Source organism: Loxodonta africana, chromosome 2, assembly GCF_030014295.1.
Source record: "Loxodonta africana isolate mLoxAfr1 chromosome 2, mLoxAfr1.hap2, whole genome shotgun sequence".
In the NCBI taxonomy this organism is placed as follows: Eukaryota; Metazoa; Chordata; class Mammalia; order Proboscidea; family Elephantidae; genus Loxodonta; species Loxodonta africana.
Genome location: NC_087343.1, coordinates 125,827,675 through 125,847,821, shown reverse-complemented (window position 1 = coordinate 125,847,821; position 20,147 = coordinate 125,827,675). Strand labels below are relative to the sequence as shown.

Here is a 20,147-nt window from a genome sequence, read left to right as displayed (position 1 = left end):
AAGGGACACTGAAGACTTTAGGAATGATTCAGATTCTGAATACTAAGAAGTTTTAGAAATACCTCAATTTACTTTGCTCATATTTTCCTTTTATGTATGCACAAGGGTGTTATATGATAAAAACCCAAGCCTAAGTCTGTATGAGCTCTTTTAGTAAAAAATTCTTAGTGCTAAGAAAGCATTGCAGTGTTTTTTCTTTAGTGGTACATAAGATAATGGTGCGTCTATAAAAATCGATGATGCTTTGGATTCAAAGAAATACAGTAAAATCAAGACCCAACATTTAGGACTAAATTTTAACACAAGTGTTTAATGGCTTTTTCTTCATTGATATCAAAAATAAGAGAGGGTATCCACAAATCTAGGATACAAACTCATACATGAAAACACTGTGACAAATGATAAAATATCTTCAACAGAAAATGCTCTGACATAAAAACAAAAATACTTAATGCTGCAAGCATCACACAATATGATCCTAAAGCTGAATAAACAGAGAATGTGTTGTTAGTGTAAGTCATTCATACACCCCAAAGATCCACTAAAATATATGGTCCAAGTATTCTTCTTCACAATAGTAATGTCAGGTAACAATTTCTACAATGACATAAATGTATACGTAGATAGAAACATATGAAAAGTACACATCAGGGATGAGGGAAGAAAACAGAAGAAAAATCAGCTTCACCTTGCTTTAACAGAAAACAAGACCACAAATAAGACAAGACTCAAGTTAAAGTAAGACACTTAGAAAGTGGCTCACACACACACACAAAAAAATCCTTATATGTACTAAAAGCATATAACTTCATGATTCACTAGAGCCTTAAGATAACAAAATTCTTATACAATCTGTTCTTCCACAAAAGCCATCTCATTTCTGGACCTCTTTCTTCATCTAAAAATGAAAAGACTAGACAGATGATTTCTAGGATCCTCACATTCTACGATTCTAAATAGATACCTAGTTATATATGAGCAGAGACCTGAACCTACTTAAACAAGAAAAGGTAGCAGTTTCTGACTCTATCACAGTTTTAAAGAGACAAGGGAAACTTTAAATAAAGTTGGAAGAATTTCAAAACAAAATTTAAATGATCCCAGAAGTCTCATGCTATTAGGCAGATCTGAGGAATGAAAATCATCTTCTAGTACAATTATATATTAACTCAATTTTATAGTACAGCTTGGATAAAGGCCTCTTTTTAAAAACTGATGGAAAATGCAACCTTTATAAATGGGCCGCTTATCCATTTTTATACATTTATACATTTACTTTTATAAGACATTTGAATAAAAGAAAACAGCCTGAACTCTGGAATCAGGCCAAGGTCTGGATCCACCATTAATGAGATATAACACTTCGGGTAACTCTATCTTTACCATCTACACAATGGGAAATAATAACGGGAATAATAATAGTACCTACTTCAGCGGGTAGATGGAGAATTAAATAAGATAATTCATTTAAAGTCCTTAGAACAGTTACTGGCATATAGCAAGGACACAATAAATATTCACCATCATCATCCTTATTTAACTGACACCACTAAATTAAAATCCAAAAGGGACTTATGGGACATCAATAATGGAAAAGTAAAGTTAAAAAAAAAAAAAAAAGCTAGCTCTGACACTACTTTCATCTTGTTAGCAAAAGGCATTTTGTCAGGAATGTAGGCTGACAGGGTTAATAGAACGCATGCTATTTTATGTGCATGCATTAATGAAAAAGGATGCAGTGTATGTTAAAAGTTGCACAACCTTCATTCCAGTTGCGTTCGTCTCTACACTTACCCCAGACTTCGCCACCTCTTCTTCCTGTAAGCAAGAGCCACAAACATTGAAGCATGTGTTTGAATAGGAAAGCACAGAAAAAAGACAACAGTTGAGAGTCAGAGAAACTATGCAGACAGAATAGAGCAGAAAAATTTTACTAGAAAAAGGCTGAAGCTTAACAGTAAAATGACTTTAATGGAATGCTGGGAAGTAAGATGCATAAATGATGTGTACTGAAGCCCATTAAAAAGTTAAGAAAATACACTTTGGACCAATTACATATTTAATATGTAAGTCATCTAGAGAAAAAACATTTACTTACTATAAAGTTTTTAGGAAAGGGATAGAAATTTTTTTCCTGAAAATATTCTGAGCCACTCATTTAAGTGGTAGGATGAAATTACAAGAAACATTAAGAGTCGTAATTTCATTTTTAAGCTCAGAAGTTTCTCTGCCAATGTATTCTATAAGAAATTTTGAATAGTAAATCTAACTTAAAACATAAATAAAGATATACCATCAATATCTAGTATATATCTTTATAATACTGTTAGTAAATAAAGATTATTTTTTTCAGTCAGCGAATTGATTATGTTAAAATAAAAGGGGTTATTTCATCCACACTAGAAAACACACATCACTAACATGGACAATTATTTGCTCAAAGAAAGATACTGCATTTTAGAACTGGCTGAGAAATAAAACTGATTTGAGGAAGGTTCAGTACAATCTAATTATAAATGTTTTACTATCCCCCTTGACTTATTCTACTTAGCCCAGGCCATTCTTAAGAATACAAGCAGGTTCATTCGTTTCCTCATCCATTTTTTCTCCTTTGCTCATTTCTGAAGCCTAGCTGGTACTCAGTGCATTATCAACTGGGCTGGCAGGGTCACAAATGCATTGTCTTCAGGGACTAAGCTGGTAACATATATGAGTGAAGGGAGGAGGTCTATGTAAGACAACAGGAAGTAGTGGGGCCACTGTGCAGCTTTTAGACATGCAAAAAAAAAACCCAAAGAAACCTGCCTCCAGGTTTGCTTTGGTCCTGGTTTATTGTTTTCTGCTTCCAAACTGGAGCAACGACATCTCTCATTACATGCAGTGATTCTCAGAGGGATGGTAAGAAGGGGGTAGGTAAGAAAGAGGAGATTCTGGGCATATCCCTTCCTCCATACTTCGAGGATCTATGAACTAAAGGAACCATGAGATCAACTATTTACAAAGACTCATGAAGAGTGATTTAAACAAAACAAAACAAAACAAAAAACAAAACAAAACAAGCAAACAAATAACAAGACACCAATCCTGATACACACTGATTCTGTTTGGTTACAGAAACTTCAAATGTGATTTTTAAAGAACGAAGTATTTTTGTTTCCATCAGAGTATATATTTTTAAACCACAGGGATTGTGTTTGCCTCTGTAAATATTTTATTTTAAAAGCTCTTATAAACTGAAGCTAAACATATAGGTACAGAGGATAATTAGACCAAAAATTAAAACCCTAATGTCTTTTTACCCTGAAAATTATAACAATTACTGGAAACAGCTTGGCTACTTTGTAATTTGATGAAGCCTTTGTTATTGCATTAAAAATGAATTTTAAAAAAGCATTCTTAGAAGATAAGGCTGTACAGAATACAAATAATACTTTCCATATGTATTACAGATGGAACATACTTAAATCTGCAATTTATAAACTATATCAAAGAAAGAAGCCCTGGTGGTGCAATGGTTCAGTACTGCTAACCAAAAGGCTGGCAGTTTGAACTCACCCAGTGGCTCTGTGGGAGAAAGACCTGGCAGTCTGCTCCTATGAAACCCATTGTCATTGAGTCGATTTCGACTCATAGCGGTTCTACTGAATAGAGTAGAACTGTCCCATAGGGTTTCCAAGGCTGTAAATCTTTATGGAAGCAGACTGCCAAATCTTTCTCCCTTGGAGCAGCTGGTGGGTTCGAACTACCCACCTTTCCCCTAACACTTAACTGCTGCACCATCAGGGCTTCCTCTGTAAAGATTATAGTCGAGGAAACCCTATGGTGCAGCTCTATTCTGTCCTTTAGGGTCACTATGAGTTCGAACTGACTTGATGGCACACGACAACAACACATCAAAGCATTTACTATAAATAAAACAGCAGTAGTATAATTTGAGAATAAGAACTATATTTTAGAAGACTGAAGTATGAATTAGCTAGAAACAGAACTTTTAAAATATTCAGTGAAAATAATAGACCTATGCAGACTAAGTTTACAGCTTAAGCTAGAAACAAGACGAAAACATATGTGCTGTGTGATAACTACAGTAAAGACCAGCAATTTTCTTAGGTTTAAATTTGCTGCTATTTTAAAGAACAATTACAATACAGAAATATCCATATACTCTGAAAAGTCAGATTCACAGCATGAGTGTCAGAACAGAACTGTGCTCCACAGGGTTTTCAATGTCTGATATTTCAGAAATAGATCCTCTAAGGCATCTCTGGGTGGACTTGAACTTCTAACACCTTTCAGTCAGCAGCCAAGTATGTTAACCATTTGCACCCAGCCAAGAATTTTGATGGTCAACAAATCATAAATACTGTGATTATTATTATATCACCCTGTAAACCACTCTTTGACACTTTTACATATTTCAATGACATACCTCTGTCGGAACATCATAGCTGGGTCCATGTTAGCAGAAGTCATTCGAACAACTTGACGTATTTCCTTTGCAATCATTCTCAGCTTCTCGAAGTTTACTAAACCATCTACTTTGGAGTCATTTCCTATAAAATTAAAGTAATTCTTTAATTTTCAAAATTAAAATATCTATATAAAAGCAGATGTCAAGTTGTTAATTCCTGGGCAGCACAAATCAGAACCTTCTTTATCAAATGCCAACTTTTTTTCCTAAGAATTGTTAAATCCATAGATGGCTTAAAGCCTGCTCCCAGAAAATGAGGTATACACTGGGAGGAATTCTGTTTGGTATGGGAGTAATGATTATGAATATAGGAAAGTAATAAAAAATTAATTTTTTTATTTTATTAATACACTGATTTTGTGCATAGCTTCTAAAACCAATCTCATTATTTAATAAGCACGCCTATAAAATGTGCAGCCCCTCAAATCTACCTCTCCAGATGCCCAGCCCACTTTTAAGCAAGTGCCCACATCTGCTCTTTGGGGCAGCATAGGTACAGCACTTGAAAATAAGTGGTCTATTAATTAAATTCAGCTCATAAACAAGTTTTCTTTGGTCCACAATATTTTGTTAAAAAATTTTAAATGAGTTGTTAACTTTTAAGAAGTAGAAGATACCACAAATGTAAGAATTTCTGACTTCTGTTGAAAAACTGGGGGAGGGGCTAAGTAACAGTAGGTTCATCTTCCCAAATGGCAATAATTACACTGCAACTAAGAGGTGGTTGCCTCACAGGTATACAGGTATTCAGCCTGCCATTCAATTTCTCCCTCTCAGTATCTGAATTTATAATCATGACTTGAATCATTAATACAAATTTATCTGTTCATATGTTCAATTATTTTTGTATTGTTCTGTTAAATAGTTCTCTGAGAAAAATGTTCAAGCAGCTTTCAAAATGGCCTACTTTACTTTCAAGATATTAGGTATGAAATCAGACTTAGCCCATTTGTTGGCTTACTCAGTCCAAACCACAAAGCAAAAACGATGTGTTCAAAGGGCAGTATGATTGTCTACAGCAGCATCTGTAACAATCAGCATCTTTCATGACAGCCCCTGAGGTGCCTCTGTGGAAGCACAAGGCCCTGAAGCCAAGTCTGAGAACCATACGATCTGAAACACTGGGTAGTCTCCTATCTCACAGAGAGCAGCAGCTACATATTGGATACATGAATTGATCAGGGTCTCAACACAAGTTGGAAACAAACTGATCATGAAAGCACTCTCAAGTCACATAAATCTGTTTTGAGGGAGCAGGTTAGAAAAATAAGTTTGAAGCCTATACCAACATTTCCTTATGAAAAAGGAATGGTAATGAAAGAGTAAACTACGCAATTCAGAACAATCCTCCCGCTGAGAACAATTAAAAAGCTGGACAAAACATAAAAAAAAAAAAAAAATATGCTTGAAGGTATCAGAGACCTAACAAGGTAGTAGGGAATTACAGAGTCAAGAAGATCAGGAGAAGGCGGCAGAGATGCAGGTTTAGTATTTCCCAGTGCCTGCCCATCCCAGGCACCTGCTGATTTCAGAAAAAGAGGCTGATAAGCTAACAAACTAAGCAGGGTCACCCTGCCTTTTAGGTTAGAGAAAAAACAACTTAAGAACAGATAAATCCTCAATGCTTTGGGCTGGGACCCTGAAGAGTTACATTCTGGGACTAAGCATGAAATGAACATAAACCTTTGTTAAATCATGTCAAAAATTAAAAATGAATTAAGGTGTTTTTGGATTGCTTTCACCCAGTTGCCTGCCGGAAGCAAGTTTTACTTCTCTCTGGAGGAAAAGGACATCATCCAAAGCCTCGGATTATTTCTATAACAACAGTTTCTTATACACAACATCCATTACTTTGTTAAAAATAAACAAGTACGTCAAAATAAAAGATAACATGATTAAAATACAAGAGAAAAAAGAGACAGTAGAAGTGCACCCATGAGGGATCCAGATTATAGAGTTATCAGAGACAGACTTTAGGGACACAGTGATAAGGTCTAACAGAGGCAAAATAAGAGTGCTTGAAGGAGAGGAAATAATGAACAAAAAATTTGAAGACGTGATGACTTAGAATTTTCCAAAACTGATGAAAAATATCAAGCCACAGGATTCAAGATGCCTAAGAATAGGCAAAAAAAAAAAAAAAAAAAATACTAGAAGTCAGGATAGCAGTGATGGCAGTTACCTCTGGGGAAGAGGATGAGGGTAGTATTTTGGGAAGGAGCATGAGTGGGGCTTCTGGGAGGCAGACAATGTTTTATGTTTTGATCCTGGTGTTAGTTATATGGGTGTTTGCTTTGTCATAATTCATTACATTGCTATGTATAGAAGACTTCAGTTAAAAAAAAATCAACAAAAAGTTGGAAGGTAAAATATTACTAAATAAAACAACAAGAATTATTAAACAGATCTTGGAGTAAGTCAATTTTATGTTTGAATGCATACGGTAAACACTTAAATTTGTTCTCATCAACAACGTGGCTTTTGGATTCCTAAAATGTGCTATATTTAACTATGTAAAGCTTTAATGACATGTAATCATTAGACTTGAATATATCATAAACAATTCTGTAGAATTTGCTGAAGCTAAACATGCTAATTTTCAAATACCTTCATGTAGAAATGTCATATCCTTCTTGACAACGGGGAAGAGTGGAATAATTGGAGGCTGCATACTTTGACTACTAAGAATATTTCTATACTTTGCCATGTTTCTAGATGGATCAAAAAGGTCTTGTAGGTCTTGAAAGTGTTTCTCATACTTGTTTGGTAATTTTTCCCAAGTACCTCTTAGTCGCGCTACAGGTGCCAGGTTCAAGCCACTGCAAAAGATGAGAATAAAACCATTAAAAAATTTAGGACTTGCAGGGAAGGGGAGAGACACTTAGGTCAGTAGAGTACATTCACCAAGTTTCTGTAATAAAGCTAAAATTATGTGTGGACACCGCTGAAACAAAGAATAGAACTACCAAAAAACAAAAAAAACAAAAGGTGCCCTTTGGATCTTTCTTCAGAGGAACTACTTTGCTTGCCTATAGGTATATAAAACCCACTGCCGTCGAGTCGATGCCTGACTAGCCTTTATTTTGTAGTGTGTCATTGTAGTTAGGTATCACAGAGTCCGTTTCAATTCACAGCGACCCTATGCACGACAGGACGAAACACTGCCCGGTCCTGTGCCATCCTTTTAATCAGTTATGCTTGAGCCCACTGTTGCAGCCACTGTGTCAATCCACCTTGTTGAGGGTCTTCCTCTTTTCCGCTGACCCTGTACTCTGCCAAGCATGATGTCCTTCTCCAGGGATTGATCCCTCCTGACAACATGGCCACAGTATGTAAGATGCAGTCTCACCACCCTTGCTTTCAAGGAGCATTCTGGTTGTACTTCTTCCAAGATAGATTTGTTCCTTCTTTTGGCAGTCCATGGTATATTCAGTATTCTCCGCCAACACCACAATTCAAAGGCGTCAATTCTTCTTCAGTCTTCCTTATCCATTGTCCAGCTTTCGCATGCATATGATGCAATTGAAAATACCATGGCTTGGGTCAGGCGCATCTTTACTCTTAGTGTGTAAGTAACACATATAATTACATAACAAAGACATTTAACTTAAAATCCTTTCCAGCATCAATGTTTTTATTTGTTTTACCTAAAAATATCTTTACGGAGACATTACATATTTGAGAGTGGTTTAATTAATGATGAACACAGTTGTAAAATAATCATTGAGGCAAGTTCTGGGACTGAGGCATTCTTTTTTCTGTGACTCTGTTCAGTCATGTCCCCAATACTAACACTTCCACGCCTCTAGGTTCTAATCCTGTCCCCTAACTCTCCAGATAGTCAAAGTCTCCTTTCTACAGGATTTTAGACAAGTTCAGATATCCCCTAACTTAAAAATAATTCCTGCAAACTAGGCTGCGACTGTTCCCCATCCCTTTACCTCTATACTACCCTCCCATGGCTGGGCTCCCACAAGAGTGGTGCATGGACAGTGCCTCCATTATCTTACCAGTTAATCTCTCTTTGATTCTGAGCCATCTGACTTTCACCCATACTACTGTATTCATAATGTTCTCTTGACTTCTAATTTTAAGGTATGGAATCAAGACATCTTTGTTCCTTTTGCTTCTCAGAAATCACCCCAAACAACTACAAAAGGGATGAACAACAGTACTGTAAACTCACATCCACTAAAATTAAGAGATATCTGCAACCCTTACACACTGGAAACCTGTTGCTGTTGAACTTATTCCGACTCATGGTGACCCCATATATTACAGAGTAGAACTGCTCCATAGGGTTTTCTTAGACATAATCTTTTGCAGAAGCAGACTGCCAGGCTTTTCTTCCACAAACACATTGGAAGAACAAACACATTGGAAGGCCTGCCAAAACACAGTCGAGGTCAAATAGGGGTAGGCAAAGATGCTGCAGCTGAAGATCTCAATGTAAGCTGGCAGAGCACAGTTCTCCAAAGCAGATAACTCACGCTGAGAGCAAAAATAACAATCCCTTACTTGGAAAAACAACAGGGTCCACAGACTGACAGAATTAGGTGGGGGCTGGACCCTGCTCTTTACCATGAAGTGACAGGGAAGGTAAGATTAAACCAGTACACACACTGACATAACATCTTGAGAGGAAGCAGTCTGACAGTGAGACAGGGTAGAAGGGAGAAACTCTGAAGTTGTAAGGAGATCTAAACTTAGCTGCCAACCTTCACTTGCTGAGGAGAAGCAAAGGGTAAAACAATTCACATACTCACTTAGGGCCAACTCCTGCTAGCCAGGAATACTGTCCTGACTTCTCTCCCACATGAACCTCCTCAAATAGCTGGTAAAAGAAAATTCATTTCATTCAAAATGAAGGAATGAACACAGGATCTATACCAAGTTACTACAAGGAAAAATAAATAGCTAAAGAGCACAGAGCAGGAAAATGTTGCCACCAATCGCATAAAAACTGTGACTAACCAACTATCTAGCTATGATTTCAGACAAATTAATGAAAAAAGGGGTTAACGTAAGAGCTTAGGGAAAATACAGTAAGAGAAGTTGATAAAAAATTAACTGGCAAATTTTAGAAAAGAAATGAACGAAAAAATAAAACCAACACAGAAATGAAGGTCCTTATCAGAACCCACATAAAGAAAAAACAAAAACAAAAATCCACTGCTGTCGATTCTGACTCATAGGGACCCCACAGGACAGAGGAGAACTGTCCCATACAGTTTCCAAGGAGGGCCTGGTAGATTCAAACTGCTTATCTTTTGGTTAGCAGCCGTAGCACTTAACCACCATGCCACCAGGGTTTCCAGAAAAAAAAAAAAAGACACTGCTAAAAACACTGTGTAAGGAACATGGAGGAAATGATTAACAAAAGCAATCAAACGGAAATCGACAGAGATAAAAGGAATTAGAGAGAAAAAAATGGATACGGAAGACAAGCAAAGGAGACCTAAAATCTGCATAATTCGTATCCCTGAAGAAAACAAAAATGAAACTGAATTGACATTTCTCTAAGGAACATATACGAATGTGAAAAGAGGCTCAAAATCATTAGCCATCAGGGAAATGCAGATCAAAAACACAATGAGACACTACGTTTTTCATACCCACTATGATGATAAGAATCAAAAGGTCAGATAATAAGAAGTGTTGGAGAGGATGTCAAGATATTGGCATGCCCATATACCGTTGGACCGCTGGTTGGTGCAATGGTTAAGAGTTATGACTGCTAACCAAAAGGTGAGCACTTCAAATCCACCAGCTGCTCCTTGGAAACCCTATGGTGCAGTTCTACTCTGTCCTATAGGGTCGCTATGAATTGGAATCAACTTGATGGCAACGGGTTTGGTTTTTTTGCTTTTCATATACCGTTGGTGGCAATGTAAAATGGTGAGGCTGCTTTGGAAAATAGTCTGGCAGTTTCTCAAACAATTAAACAGAGTACCATACCAAAAACCAAACGAAACCCAGTGCCGTCGGGTCGATTCCAGCTCATAGCGACCCTATAGGACAGAGTAGAACTGCCCCATAGAGTTTCCAAGGAGTGCCTGGTGGATTTGAACTGCCGAACTCTTGGTTAGCAGCCGTAGCACTTAACCACTACGCCACCAGGGTTTCCATAGAGTACCATATGAACTAGCAATTCCCTCCTAAGTATATACATGAGAACCAAAAACATATGCCCCCACAAAAACTTATACACAAATGTTCATACAGAATTATTTATAATAACCAAAAGGTGGAAATTACTCAAATGTCCACCAACTGACAAATAAAACAAAAAAACAAACACGCTGCTGTTGAGTCGATTCCAACCCATAGCGACCCTAAAGGACAGAGCAGAATTGCCCCATTGGGTTTCTAGGGAACAACTGGTAGATTTGAATTGCTGACCTTTTGGTTAGCAGCCAAGCTCTCAACCACTGTCACCAGGGTTCCAACTGATGAACAGATGAACAAAATGTGAAATTATCCATACAATGGAATATTATTCTGTCATAAAAAGAAATGACATACTGATGCATGTTATGTCGGGGATGAACCTTGAAAACACCAGGCTAAGTGAGGAAGAGTGTTACATAAGACCACATACCGGTATGTTTCCATTTATAGGAAAGTTCAGAATAGGGGAATCTATAGAGATAGAAGTGACTACTAAGAGCTGGAGGCAAGGGTATGGAGGCTTTCTGAAGGCTGGATAGCTAACAGGTACATGGTTTCTTTCTGAAGTGATGAAAATATTCTAAAATTGTGGTGATGGTTCCACATATCTGTGACTATGCTAAATACCACTAAAGTGTATACTTTAAATAGGTGAATTGTATGGTGTAACAATTATATCTCAATAAAGCTGCTAAAACAAACAAACGAACCTGGATGAAACAGATATTTTAGGGGTCACTACTGTAACTAGCAGGCCAAATCAGGCCCGTCATCTGTTTTTGTGCTACAACAGCAGAGTAAAGTAGGTGTAACAGAGACCATAACCTAGGCTCACAAACTTAAAATAATTATAAACAATATCTGCCACTCTCCTTTAAGAAACACAAACCGAAAGAGATATAAAATCTCAAAAGATGATACAGAAGGTAATTAAAGAGCATCAGCCCCAGAATGTTTCACAGGTGAATTTCTTAAACCTTTGCCAGCTGATTATTTGTAATGCTTTTTAAACTATTGTAGAGCATAAACAAAGAATGCAAAAGTTCACATCTCATGAAGCCAGCCCAAATAAACAGCACAAAACAACAAACCAAGAAAAACACTATCAATTCACTCATGAAAGCTGATACAAAAATTCTGTATAAGCAATTGCAAAGAGGATTTTATAATGTATTAAAAGAAAAATGCACCGTGAATGCAGAGTCATGCCAGATTAGAAAGATAATTCTTTCTTAGAAAACTATTAAAATAATTTACATTAACAGAGAGAAATTTATGATACTTTGTATATAATACGTATCTTTAAATATGTTGCTTGTTAGGTGCCAGCTGAGTCAGTTCGGACTCATAGTGATCCTATGTACAGCAGAATGAAACACTGCCCAGTTCTACACCATCCGTGCAATTGTTGCTATGCTTTAGCCCATTTTTGCAGCCACTGTGTCAATCCATCTCATTGAAGGTCTTCCTCTTTTTTACTGACCCTCTACTTCACCAAGCACAATGTCCTTCTCCAGGGACTGATCCCTCCTGATAACATGTCCAAAGTACATGAGACGCAGTCTCACCATCCTTGGTTCTAAGGAGCATTCTGGTTGTAATTCTTCCGAGATAGACTTGTTTGCTTTTTTGGCAGTCCATGGTATATTCAATATTCTCCACCAACACCACAATTCAAAGGCGTCAATTCTTCTTTTGTATCCTCATTCATTGTCCAGCTTCCCTATGCATATGAGGCGATTGAAAACACCATGGCTTGGGTCAGGCACACCTTAGTCCTCAAGGTGACATCTTTGTGCTTCAACCCTTGAAACATGTCTTTTGCAGATGGATTTGTCCAGTGTCATCTGTCTTTTGATTTCTTGACTGCTGCTTCCATGGGTGTTAATTGTGGACCCAAGTAAAATGAAATCCTTGACAAGCTCGATCTTTTCTCCGTTTATGATAATGTTTTGGCAAGTATGATGATAACATGTCTTGGTGTTTTTCTTTTTGGATCAATCTTAAATGGGGTTCGATGAGCATCTTGGATAGATATCCTTTCGTCTTTCATGATGTCAGGGAAGTTTTCTGTCAGCAGATCTTCAACTATTCTCTCTGTGTTTTCTGTCCTCCCTCCCTGTTCTGGGACTCCAATCACACGCAAGTTATCCTTCTTGACAGAGTCCCACGTGATTCTTAGGGTTTCTTCATTTTTTAAAATTCTTTTATCTGATTTTTTTTCAGCTATATTGGTGTTAATTCCCTGGTCCTCCAGATTTCCCTGCATTCTAATTGCTCGAGTCTGCTCCTCTGACTTCCTATCGCGTTGTCTAATTCTGTAATTTTATTGTTAATCTTTTCGATTTCTGAATGCTGTTATCTCTATGGATTCTTGCAACTTAGATTAATTTTTCCACTATGTTCTTGAATAATCCTTTTGAGTTCTTCAACTGTTTTATCAGTGTGTTCCTTGGCTTTTTCTGCAGATTGCCTTATTTCATTTCTGAGGTCATCCCTGATGTCTTGAAGCAGTCTGTAAATTAGTTTTTTATATTCTGTATCTGATAATTCCAGGATTGTATCTTCATTTGGGAAAGATTTTGATTCTTTTGTTTGGGGGGTTGTAGAAGCAGTCATGGTCTGCTTCTTTATGTGGTTTGATATCGACTGCTGTCTCCGAGCCATCACTAAGATATTGTAGTGATTTATTCTATATATGCTCACTGAGTCTTATCTTGTTTTGTTTTCTTTCAATATACGTGAATAGGCTACTAGATTGTGCTGTCTTGATTGTTGTAGCCCTTGACTTACTTACGACCTATTACCAGCTGGTTTGGGCTGTTACCAGATATATATGCCTGAATCCATTTGCTATTCTTGAGTAGAATCTGATTTTGGGTCATCAAGTGTGTGATGCACCCTGTCACCTATCCACCTTGAGAAGTAGTGATGATAGTTTTGTGCACCAGAGTCTAGTAGCAGCAGGGGTTCACACTCCAGGGGGGGCAGGATGCTGACAGGCTTCCCCCAAGTGTCAGTGAGGTAGGTGTGTCTCTATTCCTAAAGCACCTTGGTGGGTGGGCTCTGCCGCTGTACCTTAGGCCCCCAATGCAAGCACCTCTACAGATTGGTAGGTGTCACCCTCCTTAGACCCCTAAGGCAGGAGGCTAGGTGGTCTGGGGGGAGCTTCAGCCCTCAATTCCCTGTTGTAGGTCAGTGAGGGCTCTGTTGAATACGCTGAGATATCAGACCTGGGAAACTTGTCTTTCCAGTAAATCTGCTAAAACAAATGCAGTCAGATCCCTATCAGAAATGCCTTTGCATTACAATAGCCACCTTGTTCCCTGTAGGGATGAAAGCCCAAGACTGTGGATCTCATATGCTTGGCTGGAGCTGGTTCTGTGTTTTTAGTCCAATTAGGGAAGGAGTGTTGATCCCCTGGTTTTTTGTGGTTGCTTCTCTCAGGCCAGAAGAATGGGTTAGGAAAAGACCAAATAAATAAATACATAAATAAAATAAAAGGAAAAGAAAAACCGCGGAGCAGTTCTTCCTCTGGCTCAGGAAATTCCAATGTTAATGAAGCCGCCTGGGAAGAGGAGGGGAGGGTTCAGATAAATAGGAGAGAGTAGCACCCCGGAATATAGACAAAGTTACTTGTCTTGCTTGGGATGACTGTTTTATCTGAGATTCCCAAGGGGCAAGTCGCCTGTGTGTGCTGGCTGGGTAGAGACTGCCCCCGAGGGTCAGGCCTGCGTCCTGTGCTTGCGCTATCTCAGAAGCCGCAGTCAGTTCCTCCACTGCCAGTCCAAAGCCCAGCGTCAAGGTTCCCCAGCTGGGACGCTGCACTCCCGGCTCCAAAAACAGTCGCAGCCTCCCGGTGACTTCTCCCCCTGCCAGCCGCGTCGCTGCACTGCTCACGCAGACCAGCTGGGCCCCCTCCCAGCGTCAGTTCAGGGGGGGTAGGGCTGCGCCCGTGTTTGCACCGTCACAGATGTTGTGCTCAGCTCTCCTGTGCCCAGTCCAAAGCCCCGCGCCAGGGTTCCCTGGCTGGGACGCTGCACTCTCGGCTCCAAAACCAGTCACTGCCTCCCGGCGACTTCTCCTGCCAGCCGCGTCACCCACGCTGACCGGCTGGGCCCCCTCCCGAGGTCAGTTCGGGGGGTAGGGCTGCGCCCCGTGTTTGCGCCATCACAGGATGCTGTGCTCAGCTCCCCTGCGCCCAGCCCAAAGCCCGGCGCCAAGGTTACCTCACTGGGATGCTGGCTCCAGGCTCTGAAAACAGTCGCTGCTTCCCCGTAGTTGTTCGTTCTGGGTCTCTGTCACTCAGGTCAACTCTTTAAATCTGTGTTTGTTGGTCAGGGTTCGTAGATTGTCATGTATGTGATTGATACACTTGTTTTTCCAAGTCTTTGTTGCAAGAGGGATCTGAGGTAGCGTCTACCTAGTCAGCCATCTTGGCCCCCCCTCCACCTGTAATCTTTATGTAAGCAGACTGTCACATCTGTCTCCCACTGAGCAGCTGGTGCGTTGGAAGCTCTGACCTTTTGGTTGGCAGCCAAGTGCTTAACCACTCCGTTTATCATAATGTTACTTATTGGTCCAGTTGCGAGGATGATAAGCCCTTCAGGTTGGAAGGCACTCAATACTGGGGAGAGCTGCCTCCTCAAAGGAGAGTTAACCTTAATGACGTGGATGGAGTCAAGCTTTTGGGACCTTCATTTGCTGATGTGGCATGACTCAAACTGAGAAGAAAACAGCTGCAAACACACATTAATAATTGGAACATGGAATGTACAAAGTATGAATCTAGGAAAGCTGGAAATCGTCAAAAATGAAATGGAACACATAAACATTAATACCTTAGGGATTAGTGAGCTAAAGTGGACTGGTATTGGCCACTCTGAATAGGATAATCATATGATCTGCTATGCCAGGAACAATCAAGAGGAATGCCATTGCCTTCATCATCAAAAAGAACATTTCAAGATCTATCCTGAAGTACAATGCTGTCAGTGATAATATCCATATGTCTACAAGAAAGGCCAGTTAATATGACTATTATTCAAATTTATGCACCAGCCACTAAGGTCAAAGATGAAGAAATTGAATTGAACATTTTTACCAACTTCTGCCATCTGAAATTGATCAAACATGCAATCAGGATGCATGGATAATTATCGGTGACTGGAATGTGAAACCTGTAAACAAATAAAGATCGGTAGTTGGAAAATATAACCTTGGTGATAAAAATGATGCCGGAAATTGCATGATAGAATTCTGCAAGACTAATGACTTCTTCGTTGTGAACACCTTTTTTCAACAACATAAATGGCAACTACACATGTGGACCTTGCCAGAGGGAATACACGGGAATCAAATTGACTACATTTACGGAAAGAGATGATGGAAAAACTCAATGTTATCAGGCAGTCAGAACAAGGCCAGGGGCCGACTGCAGAACCGATCATCAATTGCTCATATGCAAGTTCAAGCTGAAGGTGAAGAAAATTAGAACTAGTCAATGAGAGCCAAAGTATGACCTTAAGCATATCCCACCTGAATTTAGAGACCATCTCAAAAACAGATTTGACACTTTGAACACTAATGGCCAAAGACCAGATGAGTTGTGGAAAGACATCAAAGGGCACCATACATGAAGAAAGCAAGAGGTCATTAAAAAGACAGGAGAGAAAGAAAAGACCAAGACGGATGTCAGAAGAGACCCTGAAACTTACTCTTGAATGCAAGTAGCCAAAGTGAAACAAAGAAATGATGAAGTAAAAGAACTGAACAGAGGATTTCGAAGGGCAGCTTGAGAAGATAAATTAAAGTATTATGATCACATGTCAAAGACCTGCAATTAGAAAACCAAAAGGGAAGAACACGCTTGGTATTTCTCAAACTGAAAGAACTGAAGAAAAAACTCAAGCCTCGAGTTGCGACAGTGAAGGATTCAATGGGTAAAATACTGAACAATGCAGGAAGCATCAAAAGAAGATAGACGGAATGCCCAGAGTCACTGTATCAAAAAGAGCTGGTTGACATTCAATCATTTCAGGAGGAAGCACATAATCAAGAACTGATGATGGTCCTGAAGGAAGAGGTCCAAGCTGCACAGAAGACACTGGCGAAAAACAAGGCTCCAGGAATTGACAAGGATACAAATTGAGATGTTCCAACAAATGGATGCAGCACTGGAGGTGCTAACTTGGCCATGCCAAGAAATTTGGAAGACAGCTACCCTGACAACTGACTGGGAGAGATCCATATTTATGCCTATTCCAAAGAAAGGTGATCCAACCAAATGTGGAAATTATCGAACAGTATCATTAATATCACATGCAAGGAAAACTGTGCTGAAGATCATTCAAAAGTGGCTGCAGCAATACATAACAGGGAACTGCCAGAAATTCAACCCGGATTCAGAAGAGGACGTAGAACCAGGGATATCATTGCTGATGGCAGATGGATTCTTGCTGAAAGCAGAGAATACCAGAAAGATGTTTACCTGTGTTTTATTAACTAGGCAAAGGCATTCGACTGTGTGGATCATAACAAATTATGGATAACACTGGGAAGAATGGGAATTCCAGAACACTTAATTGTGCCATGAGGAACCTGTACATAGATCAAGAGGCAGTTGTTCAAATAGAACGAAGAGACACTGGGCGGTTTAAAGTCAGGAAAGGTGTGTGTCAGGGTTGTATCCTTTCACCATACTTGGTCTGTATGCTAAGCAAATAATCTGAGAAACTGGACTATATGAAGAACGGGGCATCAGGATTTGAGGAAGACTCATTAAGAACCTGCAATATGCAGATGACACAACCTTGCTTGGTGAAAGTGAACAGAACTTGAAGCACTTACTGATGAATATCAAAGATCACAGCCTTTATAGATTACACCTCAACATAAAACAAAAATCCTCACAACTGGACCAGTAATCAACACCCATGGAAGAAGCAGTCAAGAAATCAAAAGACGCACTGCACAGGGCAAATCTGGAGCAAAAATGTTAAAAAAAAGTAAAGATGTTACTTTGAAGACTAAGGTGCACCTGACCCAGGCCATGGTGTTTTCATTCCCCTTATATGAACGTTAAAGCTGCACAATGAAAAAGGAAAACTGAAGATGGATTGATGCCTTTGAATTATGGTGTTGGAGAAGAATACTGAAGATACCATGGACTGCCAAAAGAACGAACAAATCTGTCTTAGAAGAAGTCTAGCCAGAATACTCCTTAGAAGCGAGTGAGGATGGCAAGACTTTGTCTCACATACTTTGCACATGTTATCAGGAGGGACCAGTCCCTGGAGAATGACATCGTGCTTGGTAAAGTACAGGGTCAGCGATAAAGAGGAAGACCCTCAATTAGATGGATTGACACAGTGGCTTCAACAACTGGCTCAAGCCCAGTGATAGTGAGGATGGCGCAGTGTTTCATTCTGTTGTACACAGGGTGGGCTATGAGTGGGAACTGACTTGATGGAACCTAACAACAACATGGAAAATGCATGTAACAAATTTTTTTTTTTTTTTTACAAAACAAACCTCTGCCCCTTAGTCAAATCCCAGTTCTTTCCTGTACCCTTCCTGGACCTACCGCCCACCACCTTCTCTCAAATCACTCTCTCTCCCTGGGTTTAATAACATCATAATTTTACTGTTCTACTATTTCTTGTATTGATCCTCCACCTCTTTGTTCTTACCCCACACTGAGGATGGTCACTCAGGTATGCTTTTTAGCCCTCTATCATTTTGTCCCTTTTACATAGCAGTCATAGAGTACTCGAAAACTAAGTCTCTAATTACCAAAACCTTTACTCAATGCTTCCTACCCAAACAGGGTCCCTTTCTAGTCTCCTAAGTATTTATCAGTGGCATCTTTGTGGTTTTAGACCTAGCTGTTTAAAAATGAGAGCTAGATGGTACAATTCCTGTGTTTTTTTAGATGAGAAAACTGGTCCTCAGTTTTTCACTGACACACCACTGCTACGGGGGAGAGCCAGGATTCATATACAGGTACAGTTGTCTCTAAAGTCCACTGTTAATTCAATACTATTTGACACTCCTTCTACCGCATCTAGTTCAATTGCAGCCACTGGTTAATTTCATAAAGGAGCCTCTTATTATCACAATAGACTTTTATTTCTTTTTTTACCCTGTAATAGAAACAAATCATTATTAAATTCTTTGAGGTGTGTGGATAGGTGGGATTAATAAAATTAGAATTGTACATCTATATATATATATATAAACACACATACCGTCTTATAGAGGGACCAAATGACAGTCCCCTTCCCTTTAAATTAGACTTGCTTTAAATTCCTTTGTTGATCAGCAGTATACTGGATGAGAGTCAGAAAGAAAACAAAACAAAAACTACCTAGAACTGACTTCTCATGATGAGTGGGGAGAAAAAGATTTCCAGGAGTTCATGCAACCATCTACTTCCTTCCCTGGGCTTATCAACTTGGATTTTTATAACTGCAATGTCCTAGCTTGCTTGGGTGGCAACACATCCAGCGATACTTCATGTACTGCCTGGCACAGGAAGAGATCACCAAATGGCTGCTATTATTATTATCATTGCTTTTGTTGTTACTGTTGTTTCAAAATAGCAATTTTAAGTGAGAGCACTGATACCACACTGTGATTTTTCAGTGTCAAATCACAGTGAGGGAGGTACTTAGAGTTGTACTGTCTAAATGTCTGTTGATAAAGACCAGTCGCTGAACACATGTCCAAATAGGATATAATCACCCAAAGTGGGGGAAAGTAAGAGAAATGAGAGGACAATCAATCACCTATACTCACCAAAAAATGTTTTAAGTGAGTGACAGAAGAAATAAAAATAGAAAAAGCTATTATCACTGGAAAGAAGACTATATTAGATCTAACAATGCATTAATAACAGTGCATTAATTGAACTTTTCTTCTCCTGGGCATTTAATACCTAAGCGTAAAATCAAATTAATGCTTAATATCATGACCAAACCACATACAGCTATTTGTACCTATTTTGTATAAACTTACCTTATTATTGCAAACATGGAATTGAAGTTCTTACATTCTCGACAGTGAAGTGCAATTTTAATAAAATGTTTAATAATCTTCATTCGTTTGAGCTGATTTGATTCAGTTAAAATTTCTGAGGCAACCCAAAATGTTTCTTGGTTTACAATGTCCTCAAACTCCTTTAAGTGAGTATTTCCTGTTTTGGAATCTAACTTAAAAAGGTCAACAATGTATTCAGTAGGCTCAATATTTCTAAACAAATCGAAGTCCCTCATTGACAGCTGGGTGGCCATCTCAATGGTACTGAGCTGCAGCATGGATAGTTGGCTTTCCTTAACTAGTTCTTGTGCATCTTCATCTGAACATAATGTTTCTGTTTCCATGTTATTCTTTAAATAATACCTAAAAAAAAAAAAAAGTAATTTCATATTTATAAATGTACTTTTCCTCTTTATTACTGCTGTCAAAATATCAATTTTAATTTTACTGTTAACAACTCTTTGTC

The 20,147-nt window shown here is 38.8% G+C and overlaps 1 protein-coding gene across 15 annotated transcripts in view; it reads right to left on the bottom strand.

Moving 5' to 3' along the window:
* RAPGEF6 (Rap guanine nucleotide exchange factor 6) overlaps positions 1-20,147 on the bottom strand; it is a 267,271-nt gene that overhangs the window by 37,873 nt on the left and 209,251 nt on the right. For all 15 annotated transcript variants that reach the window (XM_023548454.2, XM_023548476.2, XM_023548463.2 and 12 more), the window contains 3 exons: positions 19,661-20,044; positions 7,079-7,290; positions 4,430-4,553 (listed from right to left, as the gene is read on the bottom strand). In XM_023548454.2, the coding sequence (XP_023404222.1) occupies positions 4,430-4,553; positions 7,079-7,290; positions 19,661-20,044 (720 nt within the window). The remainder of the gene's footprint in view (positions 1-4,429; positions 4,554-7,078; positions 7,291-19,660; positions 20,045-20,147) is intronic.